Source organism: Ursus americanus, chromosome 8 (assembly GCF_024610735.1).
Source record: "Ursus americanus isolate L20-20 chromosome 8, mUrsAme1.1.p, whole genome shotgun sequence".
NCBI classification, from domain to species: domain Eukaryota; kingdom Metazoa; phylum Chordata; class Mammalia; order Carnivora; family Ursidae; genus Ursus; species Ursus americanus.
In genome coordinates, this window is record NC_142134.1 from 14,361,311 (window position 1) to 14,384,481 (window position 23,171).

Sequence of the window (23,171 nt, forward strand, 5' to 3'; positions counted from 1 at the left end):
TGTGAGGTACTCTGGCCAATGGGATCTGCCGAAAGTGAAAGCTCAAGCAGCAGCTTACGTGCTGAGGCCTGCCATCTCTCCCCACTCTTTGTAATCCTGAGACCATCCTATGAAGACACCTCAACTAGCCCACTGCAGCATAAGAGACCCCTAGGACAGAAAAACTGTTCCAGCCCACGCTATAAACCAGCCAATGACTGGGTATATGAGCGAGCCCAGTGTAAACCATCCAGCCCAGCCAAGTCGACCCAGTCCAGAAAGTCAATGAATTGTGTTTGTTTTAAGCCACTAAGTTTAGGCGTTCTTTGTTAACACAGTAAAATCTACCTCATATGCCCAGCTTAAAAAAAAAAAAAAAAAAAAGAGGAAAAAATACCCTTTCACGCTAATTTAGAAGTTTGTCCTTTTATTAAAGAGTAACGTGTCTAGATAAATATGTAAAGGATTAGTCACATTAAAACTGATCCGTAATCTGGTTCTTATCATTACTCACATTAAAATAGATATAAAATACTTCTCCAAAGTCATCGCCTTCATCATCCAGAAGCGTTTGCAAACTCCTAAGGAACAAATAATTGTATTTTTTTTAAAAGTCAATAATCATGATCACTAGATACATCATCTAAAATAAATGTCAGACGCGCGACTATTCTGAAGATGGGAGGTCAGGTCGTTAGTTAACAATGCCCATTTCTCTGTGTACGGATAGCCAGTCCTCAACTATAAGCGTGACGTTTATGAGTATTTGCAATTCTGCCACCTCTCTTCCCTTCATCCTACCTTCCCTTACCCAGTGATTGTAGGTTTCTACAGAAAAGGACTGATAATGCATTTACTGATACTGAAACTCATTCAAATTGGTGTTACCTTTATTTAAGCTTTTGAACTGTACCTACAGAACAAATAATCTCCTTTTAAGTATCAGGTATCACTTAGGAAATCTAAGGAATGAGAAGGTCAAGGGACCTTCTCTGTATCTACTGTCCCAATATCGTCAAGCTTAAGACAGATGTGAAATTCAACTACCTTCACTGTTTCAAGGCATCTGTGAGAATATAGGTTATACAGCACGGAGAGCAGCCAGTCTTTTTATATCTCCATCCTTCAGTCCTATGGTACTTCAGACATATTTTTTAAAGTCGTATGTCTCATGGTATTTGCTCATTCTCTCATGTATTCATTCAACGAATATCTAGTAAGCTCCCAGTGTGGCAGGCATTAAGAGATGTAAAGTTGAGACATTACTGTCAGTGAACCCTGAGACTTGTAGATAAGATATGCTGATGGAAGCCTCACCACAGTACGGTGAGCTATGTGCAGAAACTCTGTGAGCGTACAAGTACTGCCTTGGTTAACTCTTTCTGAAGGGATGTGTCACTGGGGACGCCTCCGGAAGAAGGTGGAATCCAAACTGACTATTCCCCCACTGGATTTTTTTTATTACAGAACTGTGATAAACAGACCATATTTTATTCATTGTAGGTTTTTGTGGGGGTGGGTGGGCGGGGAGGAGAGGGAGAGTGATGGGAACTCAGCTGACAAAACCGGATACACGATAATACTTGGTTCATGATACTCTTGTCATTATTTGTCCATGTATGGCTTATGTGCTTATTTATGGCTGTTTTTATGAAGAATACTTAGGAACCTTCCTCTTAAAACATTGCTAATATCTTATACCTACCTGTATGGATACCTCCCCTAGCCCATTTTTCTACCACCCCCAAAATATGTCACAAACACCAGTTTGAGGGGTTGTTTCCCTTTTGTTAAGGTAGCTCATGAAGAACAGATCAATTCTTTAATCTCACTGCAGTCAGACTATCAGTCTTTCCTTTAATGTTGGTACTTCTGATGTCTTGCTTAAGAATGCAAAGGTGAGAAGAATATTTGTCTGTATTTTCAGCATTTTTAATATTTAAGTCCTTCATCCACATGAAGTTGATTTTTATACATGGCATAAGCTATCAGCTTTCATTCTTTCCCCATATACATGAACTGACAGGATTCCTGTTCCCACTAATCCAGTATGCTACCTCTAGCAAGTTCCATAGGTGCCTGGATCAGCGTCTGAACTCTCACTTTTATTCCATTGAAAACCTGCACCCATACTGCACTGTTCTAAATTAATACAGCTTTCTAAAAATTCTTAAGACCTAAAAGTGTGAGGAACACTGATAGAGATTTAATGATCTTTACATTTACTAAGTTGATGTGTATTAAGGCTTCTGAGGCACAAGCATTATTTATTTAGGTCATTTTCATTGTTTTAGTAAAAAATAATAAATTTGTCTCCTCTCCAAATCCTGTGCTTTTGATACTTATCTTATTAGTATAATTAGTAATAATGATTAATAGTTGGATGGTGGAGCCACACCGTGTTCAATTCATGGTTCTATAACTATGGGGTCTGAGACAAGTTACCCAAATTGTCTGTGTTTATTTCCTCACCTGTGAAATGGGGATAATAATAATAGGATCAGAGCACCTGGGTGGTTCAGTCCATTAAGCATCTGACTCTTGATTTCAGCTCAGGTCATGATCTCAGGGTCATGAGACTGAGCTCTGCAGGAACCTGCTTGAGATTCTCTCCCTCTCCCTCTGCCCCCCCCCGCCCCAAACTCACGTGTTCTTTCAAAATAAAATAAAATAAAATAAAAATCTACATAGGATTTCACTGCATAAATAGACCAAAAATAAGTAATTCCCTTATTAAAGAACATTTAGGTATTCCATACATTATGAACTATGTAATACAAGATACATTAATATGGAAAAATCCCCGCATGGTTGTGTTATTTCTGAAACCAAATGTCTAGAGGCAGAACTGCTAGGCCAAAGGAGCAAATACATTTTTGATTCAGGTAAGTACTACCACACTGTTCTCTGAAAAGGAATCGCCAATTCCTATGTCCACTACTAATCCCTGAAATCAGAGCAAACCTTTTCCCAAACCCCGGTGAACACTATATAGCATGGGTATTTACAACCACTGTCAATCTGAAGCACAGAGGAGCCTCTGATTTTCATGCATTCCACGAGCACTGGGGAGATGAAGCCACTCTGTTACTTCTCTTGTGCGCTGCCTTCTCGTATACTTTGTCAATTTTTCTTTTGGATGTGCAGGAACACCTTACACAGCAGGAATATCACCCCTTTCTAGTACCAATATTCTTTGTGAGGTGGTGGCTTGGCTTTTTAACTTAGAAGTAAGTTTTCACTTTAAAGGTGAGGATATGAAACGAGATTTAGAATAAACACCACTTGCAGATTTCACACCAGGGTATAACCTGGGCTCTGCCCATGACTGTTTCTACACAAATAAAGTTCAAAGATTAATGCAAGTATTAACGACCAACCATAGGGAAAATCAATTTCTCTTAATTTGAAAAAGTTAAATTATTATCCAATAATTCTTCCCAAAATTATAATTAACTTCAAGTACCTAGAATGTTCCTATTGAACATGAAAATACTATGGGGGGGGGCTGTTACTGCAGGTTTGGTTCCAGACTACAATAGAACAATTATCCCAACAGAGACAACTCAAAAGAATTCCTTGGTTTCCCCATGCATATAAAAGTTATGTTCACACCACACTGTGGTAAGTGTGCAACAGCAGTATGTCTAAAAACATGTGCAGAGCTTAATTTAAAAATACTTTAATGCTCACCATCCCCTGAGCTCTCAGCGAGTTGTAATCGCTGATCACAGATCACCGTAACAAACAGAATAGTAATGGAAAAATTTGGAATACTGTGAGAATTACCAAAATGTGACACAGAGAAACAAAGTGAGCAAATGCTGTTGGAAAGATGGCTTGCTTGACACAGGCTGCCACAAACCTTCACTATTAATCTGTGAAGCAAAAGGTAATGAAACAAGTTATGCCTGTATCTAAATATATATTATATAGAGTTCCAGAAAAAGAACTATGTTTACTTACTTTCCCAAAACAGGACTAAGTTCTTTTAAGTCTTCCAGTGATGGAGTCTGGTTCAAAAGTTTCTTAAACAGGGCCAGTGGGAAAGGGATGTTGGCAACATTGAAATTGAATAGGGAAAGTCCACAAAGAACCCCAAAGAAGAAATATCTCTTCTTCTCAAATTTAGGCTGGAAAGAGAAAAAAAACTTGATGTGTTTTAATCTTTACAAGTAAAATGGAGTATTTGTATTAGGTAATCTTTTCTCCCTTTCACAAAGTCAAATCACAAATTAAAATAAAAAAGGTTGCAGGGCCCCTGGGTGGCTCAGTCAGTTAAGTGTCTGACTCTTGATTTTGCTCAGGTCATGATCTCAGGATCGTGAGATGGAGGCTCGTGAGATGGAGCCCGAGTCAGGCTCCACGCTCGGTGGAGGGTCTGCTTGAGATTCTCCATCCCCCCTCCCACTCTCCCTCCCCTCACTGGCGCACTGTCTCTCTCTCAATAAACAAATAAAATCTTGAAAGAAATAAGCTTGCAGTAATAATACTGAGGGTTTATGTGCAGTCATTGAGTCAGTTTAAATCTGCCACAGGGACACTAATAGAACCACATTAGGCTCAGCAAATCCTCATAAACCGAAGTCTCCAATTTCTTTTCACAGCCTTTCAAATGAAAATTTGAAAACGAATTTTCAAATTCATCAGGAAAAATAGAACTGAACCAAAAAAAAAAGGGTACCTGGGAAAGGAAGGGTTCCTTTTTATCCATACATTCTATAAATGGTCAACATACAGTGCTTAAATTTTCCTGTGTGGACAGAAATGGGAACGCAGGGAAAGGGGACTCCATTTTAAAGAAACTAATCAACTGAAGGTTATTTCCATAATTTTATGTATCAATAAGTCCTCTCCTAAAATGAAACTGTCTAGACAACCTAATTTCCAGTGGTATGTGACATGCCTTTTCTGTCATGACAACCAGAAACAAAGAGGAGAGGACTCACCCTGACGGGAAACCACATGTAGGAAGCCTCCTCAGGATACATGAACATCCCATATTCTGGCCGGGTCATCTCCTCAAACAGACAGTGGAAAAACTCTACCTTGACTCCTCCAGAGTCATGTCCAATTTCTCCACTAAATGAAACCTGAAGAAACAGAGCAAATAATATCTCACTTCCAGGGCTCTGTATTGTTATGTATTAATAAGGCTCATTTAATTATCTTAAAAGCAAACATTATTTGTGGACTCAAATATTTGGTAAGCACTATGGTAAGCATCTTACTCGTATTACCATATTTAATCTTCACATTAGTTCTATGAGGTGATGAACTTCAAGAATTTAAATATGAACTTCCCCACGGTCACACACAGCTAAGGGGTGCAGCCTAGATTTAATCCTATGTCTGTCTGTCAAGTCTCAGAGCCTGATGTCTTCAGCTACTAAGCTGACTTCAATTGGCATCATTATTATATAATAAGGAATGTTAAGTAAAATGAAAATAAACATAAAGAAATAAAAAATAGGTGGATTTTCAAAGGGTGAAAAACCAGAGCACAGATAAGTCATCTATTGGCGTGACTGTTTACTCCTTGCGAAGGTACCCGCTGACACCAACCCCCTCTTAGGATGGTTCTACCATAACCCATCTCTGCTCCTTCAAATACTTGCTCATTCCTGTCTTTTCTTCTTGGACTCCCCCACTTCGGTGTACAAATGTGTTAAGGTGTCCCTTATTCTTAAAAGAAGAAAAAAATCTCAACACCACTGTCTCCAATACAGGCAACACTGGCTTCTACTCGAGGTTGCCAAATACTGCAGAATCAGGTACACCAGCCTCCCAACCTATTTCCCTACTTACATGCTCTCTTCAAGAGGACCAAGAACCTGTGAACCCCCAATTCTGCCAAGGACTTGTTCTCATGTCTCCTCCCCTTGATTTCATGACCTCATTTTATACTTCTGATCACCTCTTCTTTCTTCACACTCTTTTCTCCCTTGTTTTCTCTTCTGAAGCATTAATTAGGTTTTCGTCTCTCTTCTTTTTCCTGCTGCTTTAATACCAGAAATTCCTACAGTTCTGTGCCGGCACTTCCATCCTTTCTCCTTTCCCTGGATGCTCGATTTCTCTTTAAACTTTACTTACCACCTGCAGGCATTTAACCTTCCCATCCACTCCACCTTCTCTCTGACACACACTCCTGTCCGAAGGCCTGCTCAACATTTCCGTCTGGATAGTCCGCTGGCACTTCCCCAAAAACTCCTTTTACTGGTTTAATTAGATGAATGCCTCTTCTATTTTCTACAGATTCAAGTTTCAACTCTCAATTATTCAAAATCTTTGTAAGACCAGGTGTCAGGGCACCTGGGTGGCTCAGTCGGGTAAGCGTCCAACTCTTGGATTTGGCTCAGGTCATGACCTCAGGGTCCTGGGATCGAGCCCCGTGTTGGGCTCCCTGCTCAGTGTGGAGTCTGCTTGAGATTCTTTCTCCCTCTCCCTTCCCCTCTGCCCTTTCTCTCTCTAAATAAATAAATATCCAAAAAAAAAAAAAGACCAGGTGTCAAATCGTACTCTGCTCCTTCCTATGGGCAAGCTCCTTCATCTCACAGAGCCTCCGTTTTCTCACGAGATTATCAGAAAGATTAAACAGAATAACACTCGCAAAATGCCTCACACAGTCTGGAAAATGCCGGCTGCTCATCAAATGTTACCTAAATGTTTAAAAGGGACGAATGAAATGTCAGAGTGGAACTAAAATAACTCAGTGGACTGGCTGGCCACCACAGGTAAGATTCACATCGTGAGTTTGTTAGATTTTTTAAAATTTTCTATGTGCAAAAAATATGTGGAAATACCACCTCTAACTGCAAACCCCAGCGCAACACACTTTTAAAACAGTGTCTTGAACTTCAGTCAAGTCATTCTTTAATCCGTGTAGGGTAAATGGGAACTCGGGTCTATCAAAAACACTCTAATAAATACCATCAAGGAAAATCTTTGTGTGATTAAGCAGAAAGTCTGGAGCCTAAGAGTTGGGTCCAAATCCTGGCTCTGATACTTGTTGTTGTATTGCCCTTGGATAAGTCACCTCATAGTTGTGTACTTCAGTTTCCCCATCAGCTAAATGAAGGAAAAACAGAACCTTACATGCAGTGTCACTGAAAGGGTTACACAAATACTTGTGAAGCATTCGATATTCTTGGCACAAGGAAAACGTTCACCAGATTTACTAGATATTATTATTATTATGTGTCAAATATCTACTAGTAAGACAAGTTATATAATAACTAAACCAGAGATCATTTATGTTCAGACCATGGGGATTTCGACAGTAATACCCTCAAAAAACTATAGAGTCAATAAAGAGGAAGTTCTCTTTTCCACAAAGCAATTTGGGCTCCTGCATGAGAGCAGAAACAAATCCCCAAATCCCCTCTGTGTCAACCTCATGAACCCTTCCCAGGGGGTGACTGGCCAGGCTCGGTCAGGCCTCAGGAAAGACTGGACCTCTTAAGGCTAGTTCTGGACTTTCCACCTGTCCAGGCTGGGGGAGGACAATCCTTTCACCCACTGCTCCTCAGCCCGAGAGCACCAAGTACCCGCAGCCGTTCCCGGCAATTCACAGCTAAGTGGGGAATCAGGGAAACTCCAAAACAGACAAGCTCTGCGGCAAAGGGAGATTCCTTCTTCTCTGGAAGACCCACTGTTACATCCTTTTATGTTTTCCTTCTCTCAGCAGCAAAAATATTGAGAATTATACTTTACCATTAACTCCCTCCTCAGATCTTCATTCTCAAACTGACTTAGGTGACTCAAAACATCCTCAATCAAGTGAGTCCTTCTGACTGACAGATTGAAAGTGGGCAGCAAAGCTAATTCGGACCCTCCTTGTTCCACAATTCCAGCCAACCGCATACAAGCTCTAAATTTTTTCTCCTAGAAAAACAGAAATGTTTCACTCATTTCACCATATGCTCCAAGTGGGAATTTATAAAGTGGAATAAATTGGTTCAATTTATTATGAGTGCTTGTCACAAACATTTATGAACAGAGCCTTATTTACATAAGCCACTGGAAAGAGGCTATACATTCAGCATTCACCCTCAGTGAGCCGAAGAAACATCTAAGGAATGAAAAGTTTTGTGGAGCCAACCAGTGTAAGCAGGAAGGTGACCAACTGTGGGCTCCGCTGGTCCACTTTATCCTGCAAACATGATTATTTATACCTCAGTTACCAAAGCTAATTACCATCATTAGGCTAAGAGAATGATCAGCAAACACTGAAGCAGTGTGCTGAACATAACCTCCTCATTTGGAAAAAAGTTCAGAAAGCAAGCATGCAGGCAACTTCAAGTATGAGAGACCTCTCTAAAGATATCCTGTTCTAGGAGGAAAACCCAACGAGAGACTTTAGGGCACAGATCATCTAAGAAGTTATATATGAGACAGAAAGACAGACAGACTCACATACACACAGATTGTCTACCTGACCAAATGGCAATTTGAGACCATTAAAGTCTAAGGCTCTCAGCATAATGAACAATAAAATACTGGGTCTATAAAGTTATTTCTGGAGGCCTGTTTAAAATTAGGAGAAAAGAGTTCTAAGAGTTGAAGGAAAATAAAGTTCTTGTTTCTTTTTTCCTTTCATTTTCCTTTGTTAAATATTTAATCAATGGTCATATTCATAAATCAATTTCCCATTTTGTTTTATAATGGTTAACTGTATTATGTAAAAGTATCCACTGTTATGACATATATTTGGATATTACTCATAGATATACATATCCAGATGCATATATAAAAGCGATAATAAGAGCTAACACTCTTGGGCACTTTCATTTCCAGAAGCATTTTCAACAGTCCAGTTTTAAGTTCAAAATCACTTTCTGGATATGACGACAAACAGAACCAATTCATCTGATAACAGTTCACTGAAAAGAGAATCCTTTTTATAAACCTTGATCATGGCACCATTAGACTACCAGCCATTTATGTGTGTCCACATTTCAAGAATCCTCTGTCAACTCTATTCCCACTGCTCTGTTTTTTAACCAGACTGGGCTCCTTAAATATTGGTTTGCTAATCCCAATCAAGCCCAAGTCTGCTATGCCTCTTCGAGTACCACACAGAAGACCTGTATAGAGGGCCCAACCTCAAGGTACAAGCCCTACAAACTCCATCAGCTGTCCATGCTGCTCTCTCCTCCACTACTGAGGCCCTAACACGCCTCAAGGGCAAGCCAATCCAGATTATGACAGTCTTGGCCACCTTCATTAGAGTTTAAGCTCCGTGAATGTTATAACCATTGGTTTCAATGGTATCAACCCCCAAAATATTGTAGATTTGAGAAGGTATTTATCATTCGATTTGTTAACGAAGACAAAGAAATAGGCATACATACCTGTATTTTTAGAAGTGAATCTGCATACAGTAGTTTGATTTTCGACAGAATATTAAAGATAAACGGAAAATGACTGAATATGACAGGATACTGAGTGTCTAATGAAGTGTCCTAAAAATGGAAATGACAAGAATTGTGACAAGTGGAAAGAACAGAGAAATCTTACACCTTAGCTCATAGCCTAAAATCCTTGATAGTTAAAGGTCTCAGTTCTTCCAGCCGACGCAATCCGAACTGCTGGTCAGTAGTACTTAGATACCTAAAATTCTAAGAACATGTTTTGGATGTATCAATGAAAGGTATGTAAACCTAGTATTTAAAAGAAAAAATTAAAGCTCGTATTTTTTAGTGCTCATTTAATTTAGCAATTATAAACTCCAGATGCTTTCCCAAAGAGTTTGCTCTGCCACAATGTATACTTCTGAAATGTCAATTAGTTCAGAAGCATTTAGTAAAGAGGGCTGAGCGCTGTAACATGGATAGCTGATGAGCTCATTCAAGGGTCGATGTGCTAGGACCAGAATTACAACCTTTACAGAGAAGGAAAAAAATCTCAGGTCAGCTGCTGAACTGGCAGCGACAGCCCTTTAGCTTTAATTTAAGAAAATAAAAAAAGGACACACCCAGAGCCACCCCCAAAGTTGCAGCCCCATTCTGCCTGCTCCTGTGAGTCCTGCTGCCCTGTATACCCACCCAAGAGAGCCCCACTTGCATCCATGTTGTCTCAGTACTACCAATCCTCTCGTTAGCGTGTGAACAGATTTCTACCCTTTTGTCTGGTGCGTTTTCATATTCTCATGGCACTCTCCACAAGCTGCTTGCCTGGTGGAGTCAAGTGATCTAAGGTAGTCACCACTTTTCTATTAGGGCTCTGGCTACAAAACCGCATTGGTTTTGAGGGGTCTGTATCACTTTTCCTATAAGCCCTGTTATTTCTACTGAGCAATTTTGCAGGGTGCGAGGCCATTTGGAAACCCATGCACGAAGTAATGGCACGAATACCTTTATTAACTCACCAATGATCAACTTCCCCCTTTGAACATACCATAACCGGGGCACCTGGCTGGCTTAGTCAGTGGAGCGTACAACACTTGATCTTGGGGGTTGTGAGTTGGAGCCCCACACTGGGTGTAGAGATTACTTTAAAAAAATAAAATCTTACAAAACAAATAAATAATAAACATGTCATACTTACGGAGTTAATGTTCCAAGCAGACCTTCTATAAGCATCCCCATAAAAATCAAGCCAGTGTGTAAGCTCGTTTATTTTGAAAATATTTTCAGGCAGTTGACACACAGCCTGGTTTACCTTTAATAAAATACGGCCCGTGAGAAAATGTTATATATAAAGACAATTCTGCTTTATGGCTATTAATTAGATTATCAGCATAAATAGCAAATTAAATACTCTTTCAATGACCAGAATAAAGGTCTATCCAATTCCTTTACTGGCAAAGCCCCAAATTTTCAGGAACATAGAATAGCTATGATTTAATAGCAGAAACTGATGATATGATGACAAACTCCTACTTACTTTTAATTCATAGAAAAGCTTTAAAGACTTTCAGGTCCAAAGAAAAATACAGTGCAAAATGAATCCAAAGTACTCTGGGGCCCAATACCTCCTGTCATATTCTTCAGAGCTTAAAAATACACCATTTACAGATGTCCCCCTCTCTGGTAAGGCATGTGTGGAACGTTTCCCCCCCAAACTGTGGGGGTGTTTTCCAGCCTTCCATCCCCCGATGACCAGGGTTACCATGGCATGCACACGGACACCGTGCAAAAGTGCTGTCAGTCAGCGAAGACACTGGTAACGACGCTGCATGCTTCAGACATGAGTGACCCTAAGTGCTTGACATGGATGGGCAGTCCTGGCCCGACTGACTCATTCTTAAGAGGTCCTCTAAAAGCCCCTCTTGGCTTCCATTCACCTGGAATATTCTTACTAACCCTGGCCCAGACCCCAAATGATCCAAATCTTCCAGTACCACCACCCAGAGCATCATGAAGCTGTTTCGACCCTGTGATACGGTCCTCTGGACCCTGCTGATCTCAGCCTTGCACATCCCCAGTTATGGAAAAAGTGGGTGTTTCATCCTTGCAGCCTCCTGTGGTCTCCCTTCTGAGGTTGGGGAGGGAGCTTGACAAATAATCTAATGCCACTCTTAGAGTGAAAGGATAAAACAGGATCCCTTCAGGACTTTTGTTGCTGCTTCAGTATTTCTCAGGTTCCTTTTTTTGTAAGTGGAAAAAGCTCATTAGAATATACTTTCCCCGAGCTCTTCAGTAAATCTCTCAATTTTTCAAAGCCCAAATTATTTTTTTAATTAATCTTTCTCTTTTGTATAAAACCTTTAAAAATAGCCAAAGATGGGCACTGCTTTTCAGCAGTATGGCAAAATTCTTTTTTTTAAAAACAGTATGGCAGATTAGGTATCTTGATTTGCTGAAAACAACCAGAAATACAGGATAAAGTGTAAACAAATATTTTTAATGCAACACCAATATTGTAAGTAGATATGAAATAATCACATCAAAAACGAGGTGAAGGTGGCATTTGCCTTGAGAGTATTTCCCAAACCTGGTGAACCTGAACTTCAGTTTGCAATGGCTGGGGTTTTGGGGAAGGAGACGAACCTTCTGTTCTGTTCAAATTATGGGTCTAATAACAGAACGCCACCTCACAAATCTGGGATCCGAAAGGGCTAAACCATCAGAGTGAGGGTAAACTAGAAATGAACAGCCCACCCCCGCACCTTGACCCCAAGCCCACTGCAGCTAGTTAAAATGGTGCCAAGGTGCAAGAAAAAATGTCACCTACAGAATCTGACATCACAAAAGCACTTTCCTGAAAATTCGCATGCCACATTCAGACCACAACCAGAGAACTAAAGAGCTTCAAGCAAAGAATTTAATTTAAAGTAGTACCTAACTGAGGTGGTGTCTCCGGGAACCTGGCAGAAGCAAATCCTCCCTAGAGAAACACAGCCCTCAAAGAATTCCAAAAGATAATGTTCCAAGGAAAATGTCACACACACACACACACACACACACACACACACGTCACAAAATATGGTAATGAAGGCACTATGAGGAAGATTCAGCAAAAGCAAGAGAGGGCAAAGCTGACCTGTAAATACTTCAGATACCAGAGGTATAATGCATATAGATTTAAATAAGCAAAAGGGAAGCCTGAATATAAAAGACAAAGATATCATAAATAATGACCAAGAAAAAGAAATTTCAAAGAAACAATGGGAAAGTGGAAAACATAATACTTGGAATAAAAACTCCAAGGGCAGTTTTATTAGCAGACAGAAATCACTAAGAGATTTCATGGACAGAAAGATATGGCTGAAGAAGTCGTTCAGAATGGGATGCAATCACACAGAGATGGAGAATATGACAGAAACCTGAAGAGACACGGAAGACAGGGTGAGAAAGTCACACATATAATTAACTGGAATTTCAACAGGAAAGGAGGGAGTCAATATTTGTGTGGATTTAAAATGTTTAACAATTTAGGAACTCCTTTACCTATATGGATTATTTTCAAAAACCCTACAGTAAACATTCTGTTTAATAGTGATATTCAAAAATTTCCTTTAAAATCACAAATAACTGAGGGTTGCTGGAGGGGACAGGGGTGGGAGGATGGGGTAACTGGGTGATGGGCATTAAGGAGGGCATGTGATGTAATGAGCACTGGGTGTTACAGAAGACTGATGAATCACTGAACTCTACCTCTGAAACTAATAATACACTATATGTTAACTGAATTTAAATAAAAATTAATTCATTAATTAAATTAAAAAAAATAAAATAACAAACAAGTGTCATCTGACTGGCTCAGTCTATGGAGCATGTGATTCTTGATCTTGCAGTTGAGAGTTCAAGCCCCACATTGGGTGCAGAGATTACTTCATAGTAAAATAACATCTTTAAAAATAAATAAATTGGAGTTCCTGGGTGGCTCAATTGGTTAAGCTTCTGCCTTTGGCTCAGGTCATGATCCCAGGGTCCTGGGATCAAGTCCCATGTCAGGCTCCCTGCTCAGCCTCTCCCTCTGCCACTCCCCCTGCTTGTGCTGTCAAATAAATAAATAAAAATCTAAAAGAAAGAAATAAAATCACAAATAAGATAAGGAACCTACTATCACCAACACTTTTTTTTTTAATAATGATTTTTTATTATATTATGTTAGTCACCATACAGTACATCCCCGGTTTTCGATGTAAGGCTCGATGATTCATTAGTTGTGTATAACACCCAGTGCACCATGCAATATGTATCACCAACACTTCTATTCAACATTGTAGAGGAAGGCTTAGCCAGTGCAACACGGAAAAGGAAAGTAATAAAATGTGTATGAATTAAAAAAAAAACCCAAACATTATTTTTTTAAAGATATGATTACCTGCCTAGAAAATGCAAAATAATGTACAGGTAAATTACTAGATATAATGTGAAAATTAATCAACACAGTCCTACAAATAAGAGATATAATTTTTAAAAGACACCATCTATAAAAATCTTTAAAAAGTTAAATGTGCTGGAATAGATTTAATTAAACATATCCTAGACTTCCATACTAAAATAACAAAATTTTATCTCAAGACTTTAAAGACTATCGAATAAATGGAAGAAACAGACACCATAAAGCCGCACAATAGTAAAGATGTCCGTTCTCCCCGAAGTGAAATACAGATTCAATGCAACTTCAAATTTCCAATAAGATTTTTTTTTTTTTGCATTGCCTATCAGGAGGGAAGGGAGAGAATTTCAATTAAGTGGTGCTAGGCAATTGTTTTCACATGGAAAATAATAAAAAATAAATTTCCAATTGGATTAAACACCGAATTGTAAAAGGTAAAGCTAAAATCAATACTCCCCTTAGACCTGGGTTAAGAGTAGCCTCTGCTCCAGGTCCAGGATTTATTTACACGTCCTTGCCCTGGCCTTCTCCAGCCAATCCTCTTCTCAAAAAAGTAAAAGTAAGGAGCCTGCAGGGCCAAGGGGACCTGAGCACATGTGCAGGCCTCTTCCCTGCGTGCTCCCTAGAGAGTGGACTGTATTGGAGGTGAGCACACCCCTAGGCTCTAGGGCTCCAGACACGGCTAAGGTGCGGCTGCTGTGGAGGCAGGGATGGAATACAGACACATATGGGCCGAGGTGTCCACATATGGGTGCATGACACCCCCAGCGTGGGACAAAACCAAGGTAGGAAAAAAGGCAGAAGACTTGGGAAGGCCTCTGTCTGAGTCTCCGCCTCTCAGTGCAGAGTCTGAGATTTCTAAATTAAACCTGGCCTCCCCTGTCATTAGGAAGGTTTATCTGCCAAGGTGGGTGGGTAGCGTGTATTTTACTTTAGAGTATATTGGTTCCACAGTTTATTAGCTAGATTTCTAACCTTTTGAATATTAGACATAGGCAGATGGGACTCTGTTTGTACTCTTCTTCGGGCCCCAGCTATCACCTGCTAGCGGACAATCTACACAGACCTCGGGCCGAAGCCTTGCTGGGACACAGGCCCGCCCATTCATTTTCGCACTGCCGCCAGGGGCTTTCACGCTCTGAGCTTATGCAGTGGTTGTGGCTCCAACGGAAACCCTGCTGCCTCCTGACTTAGGGTGAGAACTTAAAAACTTGAAGAAAAAACAAAGCTTAAAACAAGACCCAAAGAATAAGAACTATAAAGGATTAGATTGAGAACTTTATCCGTATTAAAACTAAGAATGTGGGCTCATCAAAACAAAACAAAATACCACAAAGTGAATAGACAAGCCACAAACTGGGATATGAGATCTGCAACACACACAACTGACAAAGGACTCATTTACAAAACAAAAAACGCCTATAATCAGTAAAAAAAAAAAAAAAAAGTCAAACGATACATTTACACTGAACAAAGGGCAGACAGACATTTTACAGAAAAGGAGACAAGTACTGCAGTTATAAATATGAAAACAGCTCTCACGCATTAGAACCAGGGAAACAGGGTGAAAATCATAATTTGGTATAATGTAATACTGAAAATATTTTCCATATTTTAAGTCAGACTTGGAGTAGCGGGTATTCTCGTCATCTGGAGAGGACTGAAATTAGTCCAACCATCGTGGAAGGTGGTTTATCACTACCAATGAAGATCCCACAGATACCCCACAACCTATCAACGCCGGAACTAGGTATGGAAACTAAAAGCCAATTCTTGACACATGAGGACCAAGAAATATGTACGAAAATATTTACAGCAGTGTGTTTTCTCAAGAACAGCTCCTCCCCAAAAGAATTACGAACAGCACATATACCCACATCACTACTGGAATGGATGATTAAGGTAAGATTCACGCTACGGACTACAACGTGGAAATGAAAGTGAATGAAATACAGTCATAAATACGAATCTGGATGAATCTATAAAACAAAATGTTACATAATAAGCATGTATTCCATTCATATATATTTCAAAACCAGCAAAATTAAATAACATGCTATCAAGAAAAATATATAATCCTAAAACAACAAAGGGAGTGATTAACCCCAAATCCAAGATCATGGCTATCTCCAGGTGAGGGGGTGTATCATACACAGGCATTTCTAAAGTACTAAAAATGGTTTCCTTGTCGACACGGGCAGTAGTTACACTACTGTTTCATTACTTTTCTTCAAACTGCACACAGATAAGTACATACACTCCTTGATATGCATGACTTAACCCACAGAAAACAAAAATTTAAAAATAGCAATATAAACGTTTCCTGAGTCTGCTAAAGATTCAGGCCAGTTGAAACCAAGGGATTTTTTTACTGCAAAATAAAAACCTATGCATGTCTGAAAGAACGCTTACCCTATGCAGCTTTTTCAGTATTTCTAGGAGAGCCTTAACGTGGTAGTTGTTCTCAGAGCTTTCAGTCCAGTAGTGTAGCTGAGCAGTGATGGCTCTTTTAAACATCTGGACCAGCCTGATGAATGCGGCGTCTTGCAGAGATGCCCAGTACTCCTCTGAGGGACACAAAGGTAAATAAGCATTGGCAAGTCATTTTTCTTGGATTCTTAAAGGTAAATGGCTAGAACACTGTCATATGTATCAGTTACAAAAACGCATTTGTAATAAACTTTTTAGTAAATACAACTGCAATGAACAAAGTTTACGAATTTAATGTCCTTGAGAAAAATCCCTTGACAGTAACAAAACCATGAACTTGATCTAATTAACTTGTGGGGGGGGGGGGAACCCGACAAGATGAGTCACATTTCCTTTTCCCCCAGATGAAATAGCATGCTGTTTTAAAAACCAGACTTAAGAATTAATCAGAATTGCACAACTTTATTTTCTCACTCCTAGCATGAGTTTTCACCTCTTAAAAAACACCTCTCAGGGCCCCTGGCTGACTCAGTTGGTAGAGCATGCAACTCCTAACCTCAGGGTTGTGAGTTCAAGCCCCACAGTGGGCATGGAGCCTACTTTAAAGAAAACACCCTGGGGGTGTCTGGCTGGATAGATATAGCACATGACTCTTATCTCATGAGTTCAAGCCCCATGTTGGTTCTAGAGCTTATTATAAAGAAAAAAAACAGGCACGCACCTCTCAGTATTGTAAAAAATCACAAATGCTTTACACCAGCTTTCCATCACTCACTTACCTAGATTTAATAAAACCTAAGAAAGAATGGACTTCCTTGGGATGAATACGCTGTTTGTCAAAAACCTCATTAAAATCTACTCAAGCCCCTAGACCTAACTTCCAGTGTCCTTGAAATACAGGCAAAGATGGAAATAATCAGACAAATTTAGGTGTAGGACGTTCAACAGGACAACTGACCTAGAATCTTAAAGAAAAAAAAAAAAGTGGTAAAAGACTTTTGGGACAAGTGCAGAAATTTGAATATGCCTAGATATTATGGAATTATGGTCTAATTTTATTAGGTGTGATACGGATGTTTTAATGTAGGATCCCATATTCGTAAGAGATGCACGCGGACATATTATGGGTGAAATGTCATGATGTTTCCAACTTACTTTCAAGTACTTGAGCAAAAATAAAGTGTCATCTGCACATAAAGAGAGGAGCGCACGTGGCAAGAGATGACCTGTTGCTGACTCTAAGGTAGGGGTGTATGGATAGTCACGTTCCATTCCTTCAACTTCTATGTATGAAATTTTTCATAATGAAAAGTTGGGGACAAAGGACCTCATGACCAAACCACACATGTACCATTACAAGGACTCTAAAAAGGTAGTAAAACAATCTATTTTGGATGACTATAATAATTACTACAGCATCTTTACAATATGCTAAAAATATGAATTAAAAAATATGAACATATTTACAATTATCTAAGTTTTGCTATAACTACCAAGCATGCGTTTCCACTGAGAGGATGGTTAAAGTATTTTCAGATGTAAATCATCAGTCTTACCCAGAACCCCTAAAGACTGGTCACTCATGGCACAAACAGCCTCTGCAAAGGGAACCACCAGACTCTCCCAGCTGCTATAATCATGCATCATGGGACATTCAGGGAGAAGGAAGAAAATCTCTAAAGCTTCTTGGTGTGGAGAATGAAATGGGAGATTTTTGAGCAGATTATCCTTGAGACATGTGGTTATCTGTGGTCAAAAAGGATCAGGGAAAAGACACTCAAAACACAGCAAGAACTGGTTGCAACTTGTAATAAAATAAAATCTAGAATCGGGAGTTTTGTTCCACCAAGAAACTGGAATAATCATTCAGTCCCCAAACCCATGTTTCCATCCAACCTCACGGAGCCTCCCAACTACCTAAGCTGCAGGTACGTGACAAGCGTTATCCCATTTAACTGCAATGAAGCATGAAGGAGGTGGAGAAAAAATTCTAAGAGTTATACTGGATGAACAAGGAATTCAGAACTAACAGGCAGCCCTCCCAAAAATAAATACATTCTACCCCCTCATTCCACTACCTCATTATCTTCAAAGGATGTGTAAGAACCCCAAAAAGCAACGTGAAATTGGTAACCCCACACAAACAAAAAGCAATAACCCCAGCAACAAAAACCAACGTGGTTTCCTCACAGGACCACCCGCCTCATCACAAACTCTGTCCACTACAAACTCAAGCTTTTAGTCCTTTCAATCTCCCTTTACCATTTCCCCAATTCAGAACACAAATGTTTGAGAAAAATTCAAATGCAATTCTGATTGTTTATGTTAGATGTGCCCAGATAACAGAAATAATTTATTTCAAAATCCACTGAGAAGTTATGCTTCTCTCAAAAGGAGAACTCATTTGTCAGATATTATGCTAAATTATTTGCATATGTTAATTAAGTCATTTAATCCTTGTAGTTCTTCGAGAACACAGATGGTATTAAAAACCCCATTTTAGGGATACCTGGGTGGCTCAGTTGGTTAAAGGTCTGCCTTCAGCTCCTGTCATGATCCGATCAAGTCGGCATCAGGTTCCTTACTCAGCAGGGAGCCTGCGTCTCCCTCTGCCTGCAGCTTCCCGCCCCCGCCCCACCCTTGTGCTTTCTCTCTCTGACAAATAAATAAATAAAATCTTTAAAAAAAAAAAAAAACCGTTTTATAGACAGGAACTCTGTATCTGCTCTAGGTCACAGAGCTAAGTGGGAACCTCTTCTGGAACTTTCTGACTCCAAAGCCCAAACTCTTAATCATTAAATTATGATGAGCTAAATGGTATCTCTAAAAGTACAAATTCTTTAATTGTCTACTATTTTTGTATCGAAACACTATGCCAGGCTCCTACTACATGGTTCAATCTTTGGAGTCACATACCTGACTACTCTAACACCTTTTGGTAACACACACCCCTCCTACCTCAGTGGCTCATCAGCTGCCACATCACCAAACCTCCCAACCTTCCGCAACCCTGCAGAACTACTGTGATCCTCTTGCGTCAGCCATCTTGTTCCACACACTTGTGCCTCAGTGTACTTTCCTGACTGCCAGGAATGCCCTTCCTGAGATAGGCACGTGATAAACGCCTACTTCCTCTGAGGACCTTGTTTCGAGTACTCTAAGTAGAGATGACCATCCACTGCCCTAGTGACAACTGAATTCATTCATCCGAAAATATTTATTATACATCTAACTAGGTTCTAAGTGAGGTATGAGGGAAGACAGTGGAGTGTAAAACACAGCCAGTCTTCCCACTAATACCTGCATGTTCATGTCTGTGTCCCTAAGCAAGCATTTTAAAGACAGGGAGCATGTCTCTTTCATGTTCACCAGGAATCCGCACCACAGTGCCCTACAGAGAGCAAGCATTCAAGTGTCTGCTGAGTAAGGAACGAACTGCAGAGGTCTGTCAATCTGTGTGACAGAAATCTCAAACTAGAAAGAAACGTTACAAGTCTTCTGATCCAACTATCTGCTCTGAAATAGGAAGACTATGATTATGTTGACTGTGTATCATACAGTATTGTTCTGGCACAACAAAGGTATAATTAGCTTTCGTGAAGAACTGGCCCAACCTCTTCCCTCCACAGATGCAGAAGTGGTGATCTTCCTACTAAATGCTTCAGAGCCTGATAAAGGTACGGAATTAAGGATCCATTTTATCTCAGACCCCTAATATAGGGCCACGGTTCTGCCAAGTGTAACAGAATTAAACTTTTCATCTTCCCTCAAGAGAAAGGAGTGTGTGTAAAGAGACCCTGCAGCTCAGATACAGAATGCTGGTTTTGAAGGATAGAACAGGAGAGCAGGTGAGGCAGGAGAGGAAGGAGGGAGAAATGACAGGGAGACAGAAAGAGAAAGAGAATGAGAGGTACAGAAACAGAGGCCAAGAGCAAATGAGAAGAAGGGGGGAGGACAGAAGAGAGAAGAGAGCAGAGGGGAGAGAACGGGAAGGGAAGGGAGAAGAGAGAGGAGAGGGGCCCAGAGAGAAAGAAGTGAAAGAGAGAGAGAGAAAAGGAACCAGGGTGAGACCAGGAAAGAGACTGAGAGAACAAAGAAAGTACTACCCCTAGATCAACCAATATAAGAGAACAGAGAAATAAATTAATAAAGGCTACATCAAGAAAGGCTGAACTAATAAAGGAAACAAGTTTGGAGCAACTGGCAAAGTGGGAAACCTAAAAACAATAGTAACAGTACTGAAACAAAGAAGCAACAATCCCCCAAGGAACATTCTAGAACCTATAGAAAGGAAGTGCAACAGAACAAAACACAGAAAAAAGAATCCAGGTAGTCCCCGGTAAGAGAGATGTTCACACCAAAAGTGTTCTCATTTCTACACTTATGTTTAAAATAATTGTAAAGAACATGCTGTTTCATATCCTAGTGTATCAATCTCAACCAATCCTTTAATCATCTTCCTTATAGCCGTGAGCTGACAAAATTCCCTCCAGCGAGCGTGTGCATCTATGTACAGGGGTGTGTCTGTATGTTTGCTGTTTGTGTGTACAGATGAACCTGGACTATTTGTCATCTATGTGACTACCAGAGCCACCATTTTGCCCCAAGGGGGCCAACTCCTGAATGCTGTCTGAATTTCACGTAATCTGGATGTGCTACGGGCTCTCAGAGACTCTCCTGAAACAAAGTATTTCTTCTCAAAGTCTGAATTCTTACAGAAGAATGCTTTAGTGTATTTTCTTTTTCTAAATAGGAATCTAAAGAATACCACCGTGTTAGCAATCCAGTCCTTCTGGGTTAACTCTTTAAAGGCATTTCTTGCTTTATTTAAGTCCAAGTGAATAAGCATCGTTTCTGCAGCTTTTCTATAGAAGGAAGATAAATTTAAAAGTAGATCTAAGTAAACGGAACAGGACACTTAAAAATTAAATTATCAGATTATTTATACAGATGAAGCATTTCTTATAAATCTTATTTCATTTCAATAAAATTACTTTTTCCCTCAACTTTACAATAAAGATAATTTGGCTAAATACAAATTCAATTGAAAATGTAATTGACCACTTATGATTATTTCTAAAAGGCTAAAAAATACCAAGACAATGTTAACAATATATATACTATCCAAGTTTAACTCAGATATTATTGTATCTTAAACATTTACTTAAAAAAAAAAGTCACACACAAAAAAGAGGTTTTTCCCCATTTCTGAAAAAAAAATGACAATTTCTCCCAGTTACATGAACTGAAAGTCAGGATCAAAAAAACGGGCTTCAGGGATGCGTGGGTGGCATAGTCAGTTAAGCAACTGACTCGATTTTGGCTCAGGTCATACATGATTTAGCCCACCTTGGGCTCCACACTAAGCATGGAACATGCTTAAGATTCTCTCTCCCGCTCCCTCTGCCCCCCCATCGCGTGCTCGATCTCCCTCTCTCAAATAAATAAATAAATAAATAAATCTTTCAAAAAGATGAAGGGGCTTCAGAGCAGTAAATTCTTAGGGTTGCAACAGAAAATTACTAATGAGGGGCGCCTGCGTGGCTCAGTCAGTTAAGCGTCTGCCTTTGGCTCAGGTCATGATCCCAGGGTCCTGGGATTGAGCCCCTGGTCTTGGGCTCCCTGCTCAGCGGGGAGCCTGCTTCTCCCTCTCCCCCTGCTCATGTCTTCTCTCTCTCTCAAATAAATAAATAAATAAAATCTTAAAAAAAAAAAAGAAAGAAAATCACTAATGAAGTGTTTAAGTATCTTCAGGTGAATTACATTTATTCTTAACATATTTATGTTCAATGTCTTAGAAATAGGACACATTCTTTGTAAAATAATGCAAATATTTAGTATCTCAAAATAGATAGCATTGTTAAGATAAATATTATATAAATATTTAGGAAAAGAGGTGCAACGTCATTCTTTCATATGTAAAAATTCAAAGAAATGTTAACACCTTGCAATAGGAAATGGTTAAATAAATTAATTCCCATGGAATACCATGCAGCCATTACAGTGACGTAAAAAAAACTACTGAATAATATAAACTGAATAAAATAGAAAATGGACAAATGCATAAAGTATAAAGTAATGTATAAAATAACATAATCACATTTTTAGTAAAACAATAAATTTGCACAAAAAAAGATATATACACGAAAGCTATTCCTCTTAAGTGATGGATTATGGGTGACTTTCATTTTTTTCAGTCACAGGTCTTTATTTTTGACATTTTCTACAGTGCGCATGTATTTGCTTTCATTAAAAAAAGTTAATTTATAGGGGTGCCTGGGTGGTTCAGTCAGTTAGGCATCCAACTCTTGATTTCTGCTGAAGTCATGATCTCAGGGTTGTGGGATCGAGTCCCATGTTGGGCTCCACACTCAGTGGAGATTCTCTCTCTCCCTTTCCCTCTTGCCTCCCACCCCGCACACATGTGCGCATGTGCTCTCTCTCTCGAGAACAAATAGAAATAAAAATTTTTTTAAAGTTAATTTTTAAAGAGACAGTGAACTATTTTACCCTCATGCCATTTTCTTACAGTCTTCCATTTTTTTATTGAAATACAATTGAGATATAACATATTAGTTTCAGGTGTGTACAACATAATGAATTGACATATGTATATATTGCAAAATAATTATCACATAAGGCTAACATCCATCACCACATATGGTTGCAAAATATTTTTTTTCCTTTTTTTATAAAGATTTTATTTATTCATTTGAGAGGGACTGAGAGAGAGCAAGAGCACAAGAGCAGGGAGAGGGAGAAGCAGACTCCCCGCTGAGCAGGGAGCCCAATGCAGGACTCCTTCGCAGGACGCTGGAATCATGACCTGAGCCAAAGGCAGACAATTAACCGACTGAGCCACCCAAGTACTCCCCAATTTTTTCAATAATGAATACGTTCAAGATCTACTCTCTTAGCAATTTTCAAATATACAATCCATTATTAACTACAGTCATTACGCTGTACACAGT

The 23,171-nt window shown here is 39.5% G+C and overlaps 1 protein-coding gene across 1 annotated transcript in view; it reads right to left on the reverse strand.

Moving 5' to 3' along the window:
• Window positions 1-23,171, reverse strand: part of HERC5 (HECT and RLD domain containing E3 ubiquitin protein ligase 5) — a 40,962-nt gene that overhangs the window by 3,619 nt on the left and 14,172 nt on the right. The window contains exons 11-19 of the mRNA XM_045791695.2: window positions 20,972-21,065; window positions 17,757-17,946; window positions 16,183-16,337; window positions 10,528-10,641; window positions 9,333-9,443; window positions 7,693-7,863; window positions 4,929-5,072; window positions 3,946-4,112; window positions 494-560 (exon numbers count right to left, since the gene is read on the reverse strand). Of these exons, the coding sequence (XP_045647651.2) occupies window positions 494-560; window positions 3,946-4,112; window positions 4,929-5,072; window positions 7,693-7,863; window positions 9,333-9,443; window positions 10,528-10,641; window positions 16,183-16,337; window positions 17,757-17,946; window positions 20,972-21,065 (1,213 nt within the window). The remainder of the gene's footprint in view (window positions 1-493; window positions 561-3,945; window positions 4,113-4,928; window positions 5,073-7,692; window positions 7,864-9,332; window positions 9,444-10,527; window positions 10,642-16,182; window positions 16,338-17,756; window positions 17,947-20,971; window positions 21,066-23,171) is intronic.